Raw genomic sequence first — 14907 nt, 5'->3', positions numbered from 1 at the left:
CACAGTTTGCATTAGCATTAGCATTGGCGATGTTTCTAAAAAAAGTATGTGTTGTATTTAATTTATGTGTTTAGTTTGATAGTAAACTTCAACTGGGGAGTCAATAAATAACTTAAACGACACTCAGGGAAGGCAATACACGTCACCACATTAATCATTTTTCTTCCATCATTATGTGCCCAGCCTAATGTGACAAACGTTCAACTGAGTAAAAGGCACCTTTGTCATGCTATGATCTTGCCAAAATACCATCTGTTAGGCCAGAGGAGTCTGGGATTAAAAACATAAAGTCTGGCTAATACCTTCAAAAGTCCGACTAGCGTCTGCGCTCACTAAATGTAAATGTTGCAATATTGACTTTGAACACATGGTCGATAAAAAAAAACTCACAAACAAACGTCCTTTTTTTTCCCCACGTTGCCTTTTTATATATATATTTTTTTTAAACAAAAAAAAAAACATTGAGGTTGTCTACATCACAGACAAGTATCGTCAATATTCTGTTTGGAAACAATTTGTCATGAATTGAATGAACCCCACGCACCCCCGACTGTCCCACCCCGACCTTCATCAGTGAACTCCTTTATACACATAATATTTTACATAGTTCACGTTCAGTCTTTGTACATCGATATCAAAGTAGTATCAACAAATTTAAAATACATAGAATGCTCTTTCATTGTAATTACAGACGCTATCCTGATTGTACATACGGTATCATTTCCCACACTTAGAGTCCGGTCCTTCGCTCGGAAGCAGATTTACAATTAAGAGCTTTTTTTATTGATATTTTCCACGTATGGGATGACGTCCTGTCGTGCTCTTAGACTGTGAGGGGGTTTAACTACCAACTGCTTTTTTTTGTCTGCATGGTCCTCAGATTATGAGGTACAATCAGAATGGCTCCGTAATCCCTAATTAGGTGAGTAGCGCTAAAGGAATAACAAATAGATTATTATAAAGGACCACTTCAATTAAAATAACGAGTTAGTTGAATTCTACTGTTGGGTGTCAAGCAGTCAAGTTGTTATTCTGAAGCACAAACGATTGGCAGTGGTGGGCTATTCTGATTTAAATGATTTAACCGATGGAACAATTTCAGGGGTGTGTAGACTTTTTATGTCTACTGTATTTGCCGAATGTGTCTCTTTTAACTGGAAGTGACAGACGAAATTGTCTGTAAGAAGTCGCGTTGAGAGACAACAATGGTGAATATTTAGAAAAATATAATTTACCAATGTTATTTGTCACTTTTTGAGGGGGGGGGGGGAGTATTTCCAGTCAGCGTATACTCACTCAACACATGAAATATACTTTAACTCATTAACTGCCATTGACGGCTATAGACGTCAAAAAATCATTTGAACTATTTCTAGTAGTTTAAAACCCTCCCCCCCTCACTTTTGTTAACAAGAGTAAGAAAACCTAGAAAAAAAAATGTATTGTACATTTAGAACAGATGTAAAATTTGTGATTAATCTTGAGTTAACTAGTGAAGTCATGTGATTAATTACAATAAAAAAAAAAATAATCGCCTGATGCCCCTAATAAAAAAACAAAAGATAATAAAAAATTAGGGGCGTCAAACGATTAAATGTTTTAATAGTAATTAATCGCATAGTTAACTCAACGATGAATCACAAATTTTATATCCATTCTAAATGTACAATACAAAAAATCTAGGTTGTCACACTCTTATTAACAAAAGTGGGGGGGAAAAAAATGTGAAACTAATAGAAATAGTTCAAATTAATTTTTGACGTCAATAGCCGTCAATGGCAGTGAATGAGTTAATTAAATATTTGGTTTGAATAATTTTCAGCTTGAGTGTAATCTCCCCCCGCCCCCCAGAAAACTTGTCACAAATATGATTCTAAATGTGGGAAAAAAGATACCAGTGTGAAAAATACATCGAGAAAGCCTTCTTCCCTTGTACCCTGTATACACATAACCAGAAACATGCTGAGTTTGTTACTGAAGCCTTCGACATCATTGTGTACTGACGTTTGTTTTGAACCATGTAGATACAGTAGATCTCCATTTATTGTACATTTTGTTGAATGTTTCATTGAAGCTGGAACTGGACCAAACCAGACTTGACTGGATCTGGGTATGGTACGCAAACCAGTCACAAACTCACACAAACTTCATAAAAAACACTCCTTAAAAATGTATTGTGAAAAAAATTAAAAACATATTTTGGCCCCGTAGCACTTTGAAATCAGATTTGTTTACAAATGCTCTCCTCGTCAAACTGTATTATTGATTGTTTGGCAATTTGGCAATCCCACAGCAGCATAACTAATAGAAACAATACAAATAGTGGCTTATGTGAAGACCGGACCAGGTCTTGGGTTTGAGTAGACAGAAAGGAGCACTAGTCACACAATTTGGGGACTGAATCCACATCCAAATATAGAAAGAAAGAAAAGAAAAAAATCACACAAGCGTGTTCGTAGTGTTCTAGCCCAGGTAAACACTTAGCTGCTCTGAAGAGTTCAAATGACCGCCACTCGTGTTTGCTTTGAGGTTCAAAATACACCACAAGCAAAAAATCAATACATACATTTCATTTGCAGTCCAATATGAGCCTGCTTTGTTTGTATTTTATATACAAGAGAATGACAGCTGTCAGGTAAAAATAAAAAATAAAAAATGCAGAAAGTTTTATGATTCAAATGAAGACAATTTAGAATCCTCATGTTGTCGGTAACATTTTTTCGGATTAAATATCAGCCCGTATTCAGATTTTTTTTATTTATTTTTTTTGCTTCACTTTGTTGGGCCAAAACTCAATTTGACAAATAAGAATGAGGGAATGCTTACATAGTGGCTTAATTGTTAGGCACCCCCCCCCCCCCCCGCCAAAAAAAAGTAAAAAATATTTTCACGTTTCAGATAAACAAGTAAGGCAATTTATTTTCATTTTTTTTAAACTGATATCAATGTGTTTGTTTACTCTTTTTTTCCCCGTATTTTACAACCCATTTTAAGATTACCTGTGTAAAACAGCTACAATCGAAAAAGAGGCACTTTATAAAAGAGTATATAGATATCTAGGCTAAATAGTATTAATCAAAATACTGTATGTATAGTGTATTTCTTAAATAACGTGTCACATTATATTTATGTAAACTGTTATGCGAATGAGGAAAAAACAAGCTGCAGTGTTTTAAATGCTGTTTTCTTGTATACTGTATTATGAACAATATACAGTCAGATATATGAAAAAAAAAAAAAAAAAAACAGTTGCCATAAAATAATGTCCACTAAATCAGGACCTTCTAAAATTGCCTGTAATGTATCTAACTGTACAGTATTATTATTTTTCTATATATTTTTTTTTATTTTGTATTTTTTTTGGACTGAAGGCAACTTTTGCACCACTGTAGAATTCAGTTTGTGTGAGGTTCGTTCCGTTATACTGAGGACACGCTGACCAACAATGCTGCAGAAGAATTTTATGCAAATTTGCCAATTGTTATGCACTGTTTGTACCAGCATGCATGCAGCATAAAAAGCCTTGGCAACTGGCAATAATGCATCTTAGAGTGGGGACTTGACAGGAGATGCTTAATTGAATCACATCAGAAGCTGTATAAGCGTCGGGTTGAATTGTGCGTGAAAACACCAGAAGTGGCCCGAAATGACGATTCTCGCCACTGAACTACTAAATCCTTTGCTGTCCTGGCAGAAATATTGAGTACCAATTTCTTTAACAATACAAACCAATGAAACAACCACAAAGCTCAAATTCCTGTTAAACACATAAACAGGAAGTCATCAACACAAACATTTTCTTTACAACAATATGTTGTATGTGCCCCCACCAGTCCAAACGCGGCATTCTGATTATAAATTGCGTTTGTGGGAGATGAATTAAGCAGCAAAAAAATTCTTTTTCATGGGGCGGCCATTTTGCCACTTGTCGTCGACTTAAAATGACATCATCGTTGTTGTCAACGGGGCTCAGGAAACGGCCAATCACGGCTCAGCTTCAAAACAGGTGAGCTATGATTGGTTGTTACCTAAGCCATGAGCAACTTTGATGTCCTTTTCAGTCGACAGCAAGTGGCAAAATGGCCGCCCCCTGAAAATGAATAAATATTTTTTTAAAACGGGTGGAATTTACTGCTTAATTCATCATCAAAAGAGTTGTATAAACGTTTATTCCATATCTACTAGTGTGCTGAATTGTCTGTGTATTAAGTCAAGGCTATTATAGCTCACGGAAACTAATTAAATAAACTCAATTTGAAAACACATTTTCGAAAGATGATTTATTTATTTTTTATGAATACCTTAAACGACATCTTTGTAAAACTATAAACTAACTAATTATAGCGAAAGTTTTTGTCTTTGTCAATTAATATCATACATGAGCTTCCAGGGTTTATCACTTAGCACTTAAATACTCCATAAAAAAAGAACAATAAAAAAAATAATTAAAATGAACACTTACCGTAAATATTTAATTTAAAAAAACGAACAAACCTGCTCTAAAACATAATTTAAACTAACTGAATTTGACAAACAAAATAAAAAATATATAATGAACAATATTATACTATTATAAGCCTGGTACGAATATGCTCTTGCCCTATTGCCAATTAGTAGAGTGCCGGGAATACAATTCGAATTTCAAGTCACTTTCATGATGTCGTCAGCTAGAAGAGTGGACAAAACGTCACGAGTAAAACATTGATTGTACTAGTGTGCTGAATTGTCGAACTAGCGAGGACAAAGGGTAGGATATTGAATAAATGCTCAAATGGTTTAGCGACGGACGGTATCACTCTACGTGTCTGCCAGGGACCTTTACTTAATTTGATTTATTAGTTTTACTCTTTTGCAGTTTCATTTGTGTTAACTTGTATAACTGTTTTTTTTTCTTCTAAAATAATTCTTTTTTTTTTTAATTATTTTATCAAACTTGGACCAACAACTCAGTTGTGTCCAAATTTAAAGACACAGACAAAGTAGGAAAACAAACTTTTTTTGTTTTGTTTTACTTTTTTTTTTTTACAGCTAAAGAAATGTCCTGAAGTAACATTATGGCTTTGAATGGCACCTGTATGTATGAAATTGAAAACAATGACAAAGTGTATAATTGTGTGCAAGCCATATTCCCTTGACACGTTTTCAGAAAATAGACAAAGGATGGTGCTGCGCACAGGACAAAAACAAAGCCTTTCGGGACTGCAAGCTGCAATAAGACTCCATAAACAAAATGGACGTCGCTACTGAGCCTTGAACGATCACATTTCATTACATTTGCTTAGCTACCAATCACAATGATGTCAATCTTGGAGGCCATCGAAGCAAACGTGTGACATTTTTACCCACTTTATGGCTTTGCCCGATTGTCAAAGTGCTTTAATCGTGTCAAATGGACATAAAGCCGAACTGTGAACCCACATAATCGCACATAATCCTTTATCAAGTTCACGGTGATCAAAGCAAGGCATACAAACAGATAGTTTCCTTGCCCATGTGTGTGTGTGTGTGTGTTTGGCACATGTTTGGTTGTCAGAACATGGCAGACGGATGAGGAATGGTTTCCCAGAGTTCCAGTTTTTTTTTTTTTGGACTCGGCGTCACGCTGCTTCCATCGTAGACTTGAGCACAAATCAACAATCTGTAGGAAAACAATCAAACACAAGTCGGAATTTAAAAATGGGCCTTTTAGGAAACAATAGATCACACCGTTTTCACTTTTTATTGTTATTATTTGGATTCTTATTCACGCTGCATTTATTGTTATAGTCGCTAAGGGTCCATCCGGGTATGTAGCGTCCAAAAAGGTCGCCTAGTTCTTCTTCTTCTAAACATTTCATTTGTGACTCCTTGTGTAAACATCACATGATGCGTGATATCTTTCTAAAATGATTTTAATGATAAGAGCCCCCTTTGCAAAGTGGCACACGTGTTAATATGATGCAATTGCATCGGCTCCACGCTATCAAGAAAACAAATGAGCGTCGCAATAATCAGCTTGCGGTGGCCGCGAATGTGCCCCAAAGTGATCCGCTGAGACTAAACGACCCTCTCTTTATTAAAGAATAGCCTCATAAAGCAACGAGTTTGTACCTCAGGGGACACTTATGGATAAAAGTGCCCATACATCAACTTGACTCGGGCTGACCATTTGCTCCTGTCCCTCCCTAAGAGGAAAAAGATGGCGAGGAACTAAAAAAAAAAAATACACACGTTTAATAGGTCTGTTTTTCTTTTTCTAAAATATGTATTAGTTGGATTTCAGTTAGCTAGCTAGCTACGCCTACGCCACTAAATTGTATCTTTCTTGGATGCCATCATTTATAAATCAGCAAAGTGGTGTTATTTAAATTCCTATCCTAAGCAAAGTGATGCGGGGACATGCGCTGAGAAAAATGGTGGAATGGAAGCATGTTAGCTTGCGAGCTAGCTTGCGAGCTAGCTAGCGCCTCGGTTGACACAATCTCATGATTGTGAAGCCATATTTGATGTATTTGGCTTTTATTTTTTATTTTTTTACATTCAAATTTGCTCGGGTTCTTTTATGTTGTGTGTCAAATTTAGGAGACATTTATTTTCACTTTACTTGGGCTTTAAGGTTGAAAATGCTGGTAAATGTTTTCAAACATATTTTTACACTTGCAGTTATCAATTAAGAATGTTAGTAAAAAAAAAAAAGAAATCCTGTTTTAATTAAATGTTTTACGGTTTACAACAGTTTGACTAATTCAATTTCCATTATTTAATATGGGAAATTTCTAAATTCTACATCCAGACAAATCGGATGTCGACGAGTACAACCACAATAAGGCTTTTTGTTCAAAAACATCAGCTGCGATTCAGCAACGCAGGCGCCCATCATTACTGCCTTGTGCTATATTTAAACAAGAAAACAAGTCTGCTGAAGGTTAGTATTCATTCTGGCCATGGTGTTTTTAAGCCCTAGAAAAAGGTGACAGATGTTGTGCTGCATACTTAATTAATGTAAGTAAATGAAATAAACGTGAGAGAGGGTCATTCGGGTCAACACTAAACCAACCTGTACTTTTCCTCCAGAATTCTGCAGAACACTTTTCTCTTGATGCAAATCTGACTTAATGAAAACAAACATCTGAATTCACTTATGATGTTCATTAAACATTTCACTTGGACGTCATTCCAATATAATTGCTGAGCGTAATTAGCAACGTTGTGCGAGCGATGAGGCACTCATTGTTGTGCATGGAATAGCCGGTGCACACGAGCTTTAACATACGCGTATAACAACATGTAGCATATACTAGAAACAGCACAGCCAATCCACAATCTCAGAGGAAAAAAAATGTATAGGAGCTGCTGGCCGAATATTTCACGAGCTTTTCCATTTTTTCTTCGTGTTAAATGCATAAACAGGCCGTCCCCAGTCGCAATAAGTAGGCAATTACAGTATTATGATCACACACATGCATTAGATGAATCAATTATGCAAATATGAATTGTCTGAATAAATAAGAGGCACAAATTGTGTGTTCCTGATGAATATTTGATGCCCTTGGCTTTCTATAGTGTAATGTACACTCCTCGGCTGCTACAAATGACGCTCCTGCACATTTTCACAGCACAGCCACTATCAACAATTTTGTATTTCCAAAGCTCACAATGCTTCATTTTCACTGCTGGAGAGAGGTTCATTGAAAATACTTATGATTACGGTTGTGCGGTGGTGGCAGAACTGCAAGGCATTTTTTGGGTACCACATGAGAAAGAGAGATACAGAGGCACTCCCCCAAAAGCAATTATAAACTATAACCACAATAACAAACAAAACTGAGCAATTCTATTGTAAAATGTGACATATGATACCTCTCAATAGGCGCACCTGATGGAAGTGTCAGGTTAGTGTAAATTCGCACCTCAAAGATATTTCTTGAAACGAGCGAGCCACTCATCTCTAATGTGCTTCAGAACACGAGACTATCCATCAAAACCATTAACCATTGCATGACTTTGAGCCCGTGCATGGCATGACGTGACGCGGAGGACCGGGAGAGGTTGCCGCGTGAACCGCTGCGGTCGACGGCTCGCCCACACGCAAACACAAATACCTGGCCCGTGTTCCCCTCTGTCTATCACCTTTTATGTGAAAGGCTCATTACCGGCAGCAGACACATCAATTGGCTGCGCTCTCACTCGACACCCACTTGTCATAATAAGAGACCTTGCAGACAACCCGCAGTTTAAGAGACGAGGCACTCCAATGTACGCGGCTGACTGAGAGCCAAACGCAAGTTTTGTCTCTCGGTTGGCATTAAGCAACGTGATCCAAATGTTTTATAACCTGATAGTTTGGAATTGTTGACGTTGGAGATTCATTGCAGCAAATGTTGCCCCTCAGTCATTTGGTCAAAAGTGATTACTAACACCCTTAAAAACTACTGGGTCAAAAATAACCCAGTTTTGGTAAAAAAAAAATTGGACCGACCCGTTACTTGGATCAGTGTGACCCAACTCTTGAGTTGTTCTGATACATATAACAATCAACAATTTTGAGGGTTTTATCTAAAAACCGTTGGGCAAAAAAATAACCCAAATTGTGTCCAAAAAGTACCAGCCCTACTTTTTGGGTCATTCAATTAACCCAAAAAGTCAGATCAAATGAACAATCCACAAAAACAAACCCAAAATTTTTATTTTTGTGGGCTGTTGAATTATTCTGACCCAAATTTTGGGGTTAAATAACTCAAAAAGTTGGGTCAAACGAGTAACCCACAAAACAACCCAACAAATCGGGTTGCTTTGTTTGTTTTCATCTAATTTGAACCAACGTTTCAGATTAAATAACTCAAAAATTTGGGTCGGTTCATTTTTTACCAACTTCAGTTGGGTTATGGTTGGGTCAAACGAATAACCCACAAACAACCCTTTGTGGATTATTAATTTAATTTGTTAAATAACTCAAAAAGTTGGGTCAGTTCATGTGTGCCCCAATTTGGGTTATTTTTTTTACCCAACTTTTTTTTTTTTTTACAGTGTATGTTGGTCCCAATTATCCGCGAAAAGCGGAGGTGTACTGTAGCTGGAATTCAAGTTGTTCTGAAAACAACAAAATACATAAATAAAATCCAAATTAATTCACCGGTGGCCCTTTGAGCCCTTACCTTGATCATCCTGTCTGCCAATTTGGTGTGCTCTCAGTTCCTCCGACTTATAGAAGTCAATACTGGCGTACGTATTGAGGCTCGAGCCGCCGCCGCCGCCGCCCATAGCGCCTGCGCCAATGTTGTAGGCGGCAGAGGAACGCTCAGCTCCCGCTTGAGGGCTCTCCTTAATGGCCAAGTCAAGGTCAATATAGTTGAGGCCTTGTTCAGCGGAGGCTTGTGGAGGCGGCGTGTCAGACAAACGAGCAGCCTGACCACTTTCCCACAGCGAGCAGTCCAAAGTGTGCCGGTGGCCCGCCGGCTGGCCGCCCTCTGGGTAGACGTTGGTGGCGGAGGGTGGGTGTCGAGGTGCAGAGGGAGGGGAGTTAAAGGTCTCTGAGTGGTGGCCCCGCCGACCCGGGGCGTCGGCTCGGACAAGTCTGCCGCCGTGCTCAGGAGACTGGAAGGTCTTGACAGGAGAAAACCCCAACCCTTTTTCCTCCTCCATGGATAAAAGTGGACCTGAGTGGGCGGCAGGTCTCGCTGAAAGGCCGGGATCTGAAATGTTGCTGTCAATGAACGAATTAAGGGCGTCTCCTGCCATCTTTGCTTTGGATCGATAGGCAGAGTTTCCTTCCGTTGCCAGAGGAGATGATGTGCCATGTTCAAGTCGACCCTTGGGGGCGACAGCTGGTGGACCCTGCGGGGGGCTGAATGTCGACCTTAAGGGTGTTGACGACTTCCCGACATCCATGCTGACATACTCAGCGGAGGTGGACAACGGCGCGGAGAAGCTACGAGGAAGGTTAGCAGCGTTATCAGGAACAAGGAGGGGCTGGTTCGAGGGCCGAAGGGTTCCATGCGCTCGATCTGACCCTGCGCGTCTTCCGTCCTTATATTTATTGTCTTCCTTGAAAACGATACTGACATACTCGCCAACGTTGTGAGGCGCCATTGGGGGCAGATTCTCTTTGACTCGGGGCAAGGTGTTAGCTTTAGCAATGTCTGAAGACATACTGAGGGGGCGGCCCCTCCTTTGCTGCTTTGGGCTCTTGCAGCTCGATCCGCGTTTTTGGAGATGGCGACCGTCTTTGGCGCACGTCCCTGCACTCTTGTACAAACTTAACCCTTTCCCTGCTGATGTGGACTTGTCCTCCAGGCTTTCGCTGCTGGCCGAGCTTGAGGAGAAAGACGAGGAAGACATGGAGAGTTGAAAGCCCCCCGTAGGGGCGGCTGCCGTTTTGTTTCTCTTGCTGTAACCCGCTCCCCCGCTCATTCCGGCGCTATCGCTGCTGTCCTTTTTGCACTCCCCTTTGTTTAGATCCTCCTCAAAGCGACTGTAGAGGGTATGCTGATAAGCACGGGGCAGAGAGAAGTAGGAATTGAACATTTTTGGCTGCAGTTGGTGCTGTTCAGGGTGGGAAGGTGGCGTGCTACAGGCAGAGCGGCTCGTGACGGGCGAGATGTTCATGTAGTCGCTAGCAACCCGGCTCTCCATGCTCCCCCTGCCGTCCCACATTCCCATCCCATGCAACTCTGTGGAGACGCTACTATTCGGGGACATGACCATGTAACCCTCTGTACTCGGCTGCCGCATGTGCTGAGGCGGGGACACGCTATTGTTGGGCGTCATGGCCATGTACTCATCGTCCGCAGCTGGCGACGTGACTCCGGGCAGCATTGACATGTAGCCGCTGTCCGAAGGAGCTCTTGTGTCCGCTTCTCTCCTTTTGTCGAACCGCTTTCTGTTTTCCCCCGCCACATCACCGCGCCCACACCCCGCTGCCAAGCTGCCAGCGCCTTCTCTGCTCGCGCTCTGTGACATTACGGCATATTCTTCCTCGTCCTCGTCCTCGTCTTTTCGATGCGGAGCGAGTCGTTCGTGGGTGGCCAAAGGCAGAGAAGCTCTCTTACTTAGCAGTCTTCGTTCTGCCTCAGAATCCCGACTGGATGAGCGCCGCAGAATGCGCCTGCCTTTGGAGCGATGATGGGAAGCGAGGAGACCCTCTCGCTGACCCATGACTATGTAGCTTGAGGGCCCTTCTCCGTGCCCGTGATGGGCAGCCATGCTGGGCATGAGCAGGGAGTGTTCACCAGGGCTGGAACCGTATTCGTCAGAGGACCCGTAGTCGCTCGGTGAGCCCGAAACAGAAACTCTCTGAGACACACGGGGGTAGGAACACACCGTCATGCCACCCGCTGCCGCGCCCACGAGACCACACTCGGATCCGTGACCAGAGCTGGAGGAGAGACTCGGGGCGGGAGAGGGAGCGGGGTTAGGCGTGTAGCGCGCAAGGCTGAGGGTAATCTTTGCAGGGGTGGGGGCCCTAGTGGGCTTGGGCCTGAGTGTTGGTGTCGTCGAGCAGGATCCATTAAGACTCGGGCTGGAGCTGGCCCATGTTGACCTGGTACTTGCTCCGCTCTCCTCCGACCGGGCCCCGATGCTAGCCGTTCGGGCCCGCGGAAATCCATGGCGTGATGTTGGCGAGGTGCTGGTACTGCTACCACCCGGAGTCTCCGTACGGGCTCGCCTGGTGAAGCCCACCTGACTGGGGGGCAGATTCGGATGATGTCGGCGACTCGGAACACTGATGGGGTTTGAAGCAGTTCCGCCGCCACACGATGTGCCCACGGACTGAGACTTACTGCGTTGACGGAACTCCTCGCTTAGCGCTTTCATGGCTTCCAGCAAGGTCTCGTGCATGTTCTGAGCCACCACTGAATCATCCACTTGCATCCAAAACTCTCCGGGTCCGGTTATGGCTGAACGACCCACCTCGATGAAGAAAAAGTTCTCTGAATGACCACATCGGCGAACATTCATCAGCTGCAGCACCACAGCTGCCACATCGGAGTTGAGCTTGACAAAGTTGACTGTCTTGTCAGTTAGGCACAGGCGGTAGATCCCTACTAAGTTCCTGGCGTGTCCAAGACCCTTTGGCCAAACTTTAACCTGCCACACTTCCTTGAAAGTTGGAATTGGAGACGGAGAGCTACACTCCCCACTACTGCCATAATCTTCAGGAGATTTACCTGAAAATGAAAAGAAGGGACAAGGATTAACATAACATAACACCTTTTCCCAAAAGGTGATTGGAAATATAGATAACCCTAAAAATAGTAAGATATTACTGAAAACTTCTAAAGCCCATTTGCTAAGTTAGCGATTGGTAGGTATCACTGTAAAATCAAAATAAAAACGGTCATATTTACTTGAAAAAAATAGTAACGTTTTTTTCACTCAGAAATTCTAGATACATTTTACAAGGAGAGTTTGGGGACATTTTACCAGTTTATTTAATATTTAAAAAAAAAAAAAAAGAAAGCTACTCAGGGGTTGAGGAACGAACCCACAAACTTTAGGTTTGGAGAAACTGAGACCACACTCTACCACCTGAGCCATTCCTGGTATGTGTTAGTATATTGATGGTGTCAGGTGGAATCCTCCAAGAGACCTGTTTTATTTATTTATTTTAATCTCATTTTGGACACACCAAGCTGAAGGTCATGAGTTTGCATCTCAACTCAAGTAACGTTTTTTTGTTTTTTTTTAATAAACTGGTAAAAATAAACTCAAAACTTTTTTTTTAAGTAAATATTACTAATTTAAGATAAAATTTGTGACGGTAGCGAAAGTTAATTTCTCCTCAGGGTTCATTCAAATTTGCAAGGTTCACTAAACGTACTAATGTTTTTGATGTTTTTTCTTGTCGCAAGGAAATTCTGAACCTTAATCGAACATTGCAACCTTGGACGAACCCTGATGAGAAATCAACATTCGCTGACTGCGCAAACACTCGCAAAAATGTTCGCCCCCTCAGCGGGATGTGGAATACGTTTGGGTTCACCGTACCTGGGGAGAACACGCCAACGTCATGATTTGAATCCATATATTAAATATGTGCGAAGAAACTATTTGGTCAGCTCCAGCCGATATGCAGAAACCCATAAATCCAAGCAGATTAAACAGATTAATTCAACAAAGGCGTATTAATAAAGCTCCGAGTCTGAGACATCTTTTTTTTTTTTTTTTTTTTTTAACAAAATGGTACTCTGACCATCCATCAGTCATCTCGCAGCGTTCATGTTTAGTGCATGCAGGGCTGGGAAAGCCCGTCAGTGGGTGCACAGCGAGGGGAAAAGGAGGGGTTGAAACATGAACGTAAACAACACGAGGAGAGCCGCACAGAACGACGCTTTTTTTTTTCTCCCCCCCCCCCCCTTTTTTTTTTTTTCTTCTTTCTAACATGCAGCCACGCAGAAAGCATGGATGCACGTCGATGCCCGCCTCCTGCACAAATGTAGGTTATTAGAGGCGGGCGGGCTGTGCAGAAAAACAACAACACGGGCTGGAGCGGTAGTGCTCCGCGATAGGCTAGCGCTATATGATGCATCCCGTGGATGGTTGCTATATGCCCTCTGCGCCATGCAAAAAAAAAATACGGCTGCACCTTCTTTGGAATATTACTACGTGTTATATGTTGCCGGGATGGAATTAAGCTGCTGGTAGTATGCGAATCTCAAAATTGCACAAAAAAAAAGCACATGCCGCCCCCCTTAACGCACCAGTTCACTTGGATCCAGTTGATTTAGATTGTTTTGAAATCCCCTCAAATTAGATGCGTTTAATTCATCTATAGATTAGGAGCTAAATATGAACAACGTGGGTCATAAAATGAAATGGAGTGCATGCGGGCAGATGGGGAGCAAAAAAAAACAGCCTAAAGGCAGGATGGGCCCGATGCGGAGAGAGAGAGCAACATCAATGATTCGACTTTTGCCATCTTACAATTGCACTGGAGGTCCAGCATGGCTTGGTACCACTCGTTTTGGACTTCCTCGCTGTCGGCGGCGATGGCAAAGCTCTCGCTGCGGGTGTAGAGCACGATCAGGTGCTTGTTCTTGGAATCCGCCCGCTTGTTGATGTTGAAGCACGTCTCCAGGTTCAGCACTTTCTTGGGCACGGGAGATTTGCTGCGGAATTTCTTCTCGTTCTCGTAATACTCCAAGCGAGCGGGACCACGTTCCGAGGCCGTCCTCAGCACGAAGAAGCGCCGGTGCATTGATTTGTGCTTGCGGAGGTAGCCGCTTCTCTGCACGTCTTCGTAATTCTGCAACTCGGCGCCAGCTTGGTTCTCCATGGCCCCCCCCCCCCCCCCCTTCCCAGCGCTTGACTAGAAAGCACTCGCGATGTCAAAAAACGCACAAGTCCATGTGCTCCTCGTTAATTAATCCATTGCAACTACATGCCTCCTCCGTCTCCTCCTCACCGCGTCCTCGCCGAAAGTGTTCAAGCATGTGCGCCGTGATTAGGATGGGGAACCGAGCCGGAGCGTGCCTCCATGCACCATCCAGCAGTTGCAGGAGGATCCGAACAGCGTCCCTCCGCAGTCCGGCCCGGTTCTGCCCGATCCAAGTCCGAAATACGGTGGGGTGCACCTCAGTCGACTGGAGACGTCTCCTCTCCTCCACCTGTCTGACTGAGGCTGCCCACCACCGTCTCCAGACACACAGGTCAAGTTGGGCGGATTCTAACGCGACATCCGGTTACGGTTTTCCACAATAAAAGAGAAAAAATTGACTTGTCATTGCGTTCTGATTTGACGGATCAGACTGTCCATATTATTTGACCGCTACAGTTTTATAACATATAAATATATATTTTAAACGCAAATGATGAACTGCACTGAGCATATTTGGCTTTTGGGTGAAATTTGAACCCAAGCACTGTTACAGGTCAACTTAATTTGACCTTTAGAACTAGTGGGTCATGGTTCAAGTCACACGAGGGAAA

The 14907-nt window shown here is 42.4% G+C and overlaps 1 protein-coding gene across 1 annotated transcript; it reads right to left on the bottom strand.

Moving 5' to 3' along the window:
* Nucleotides 1-164: 164 nt before the first annotated feature.
* LOC147160999 (insulin receptor substrate 1-B) lies at nt 165-14254 on the bottom strand. Its single transcript, XM_086099151.1, has 3 exons — nt 13903-14254; nt 9135-12146; nt 165-5638 (listed from the first exon to the last, which is right to left on the bottom strand). The coding sequence occupies exons 1-3, from the start codon at nt 14252-14254 to the stop codon at nt 5631-5633; spliced, it is 3372 nt and encodes a 1123-aa protein (XP_085955277.1). The 3' UTR covers nt 165-5630.
* Between the last annotated feature and the right edge of the window lie 653 nt (nt 14255-14907).

This window comes from Leptonotus elevatus, chromosome 16 (assembly GCF_054856555.1).
Source record: "Leptonotus elevatus isolate MCC_2025b chromosome 16, RoL_Lele_1.0, whole genome shotgun sequence".
Taxonomy (NCBI): domain Eukaryota; kingdom Metazoa; phylum Chordata; class Actinopteri; order Syngnathiformes; family Syngnathidae; genus Leptonotus; species Leptonotus elevatus.
The sequence above is the reverse complement of the archived record's forward strand: the minus strand, read 5'-3'. Positions and strand labels throughout refer to the sequence as shown.

Bases quoted from the DNA above. Each gene is read 5' to 3' on its own strand.
- LOC147160999 (XM_086099151.1), bottom strand. From the start codon at position 14,254: ATGGAGAACCAAGCTGGCGCCGAGTTGCAGAATTACGAAGACGTGCAG. The intron at 12,147-13,902 runs GTAAGATGGCAA...TTTCATTTTCAG, and splicing joins GCTGGACCTCCAGTGCAATT to GTAAATCTCCTGAAGATTAT.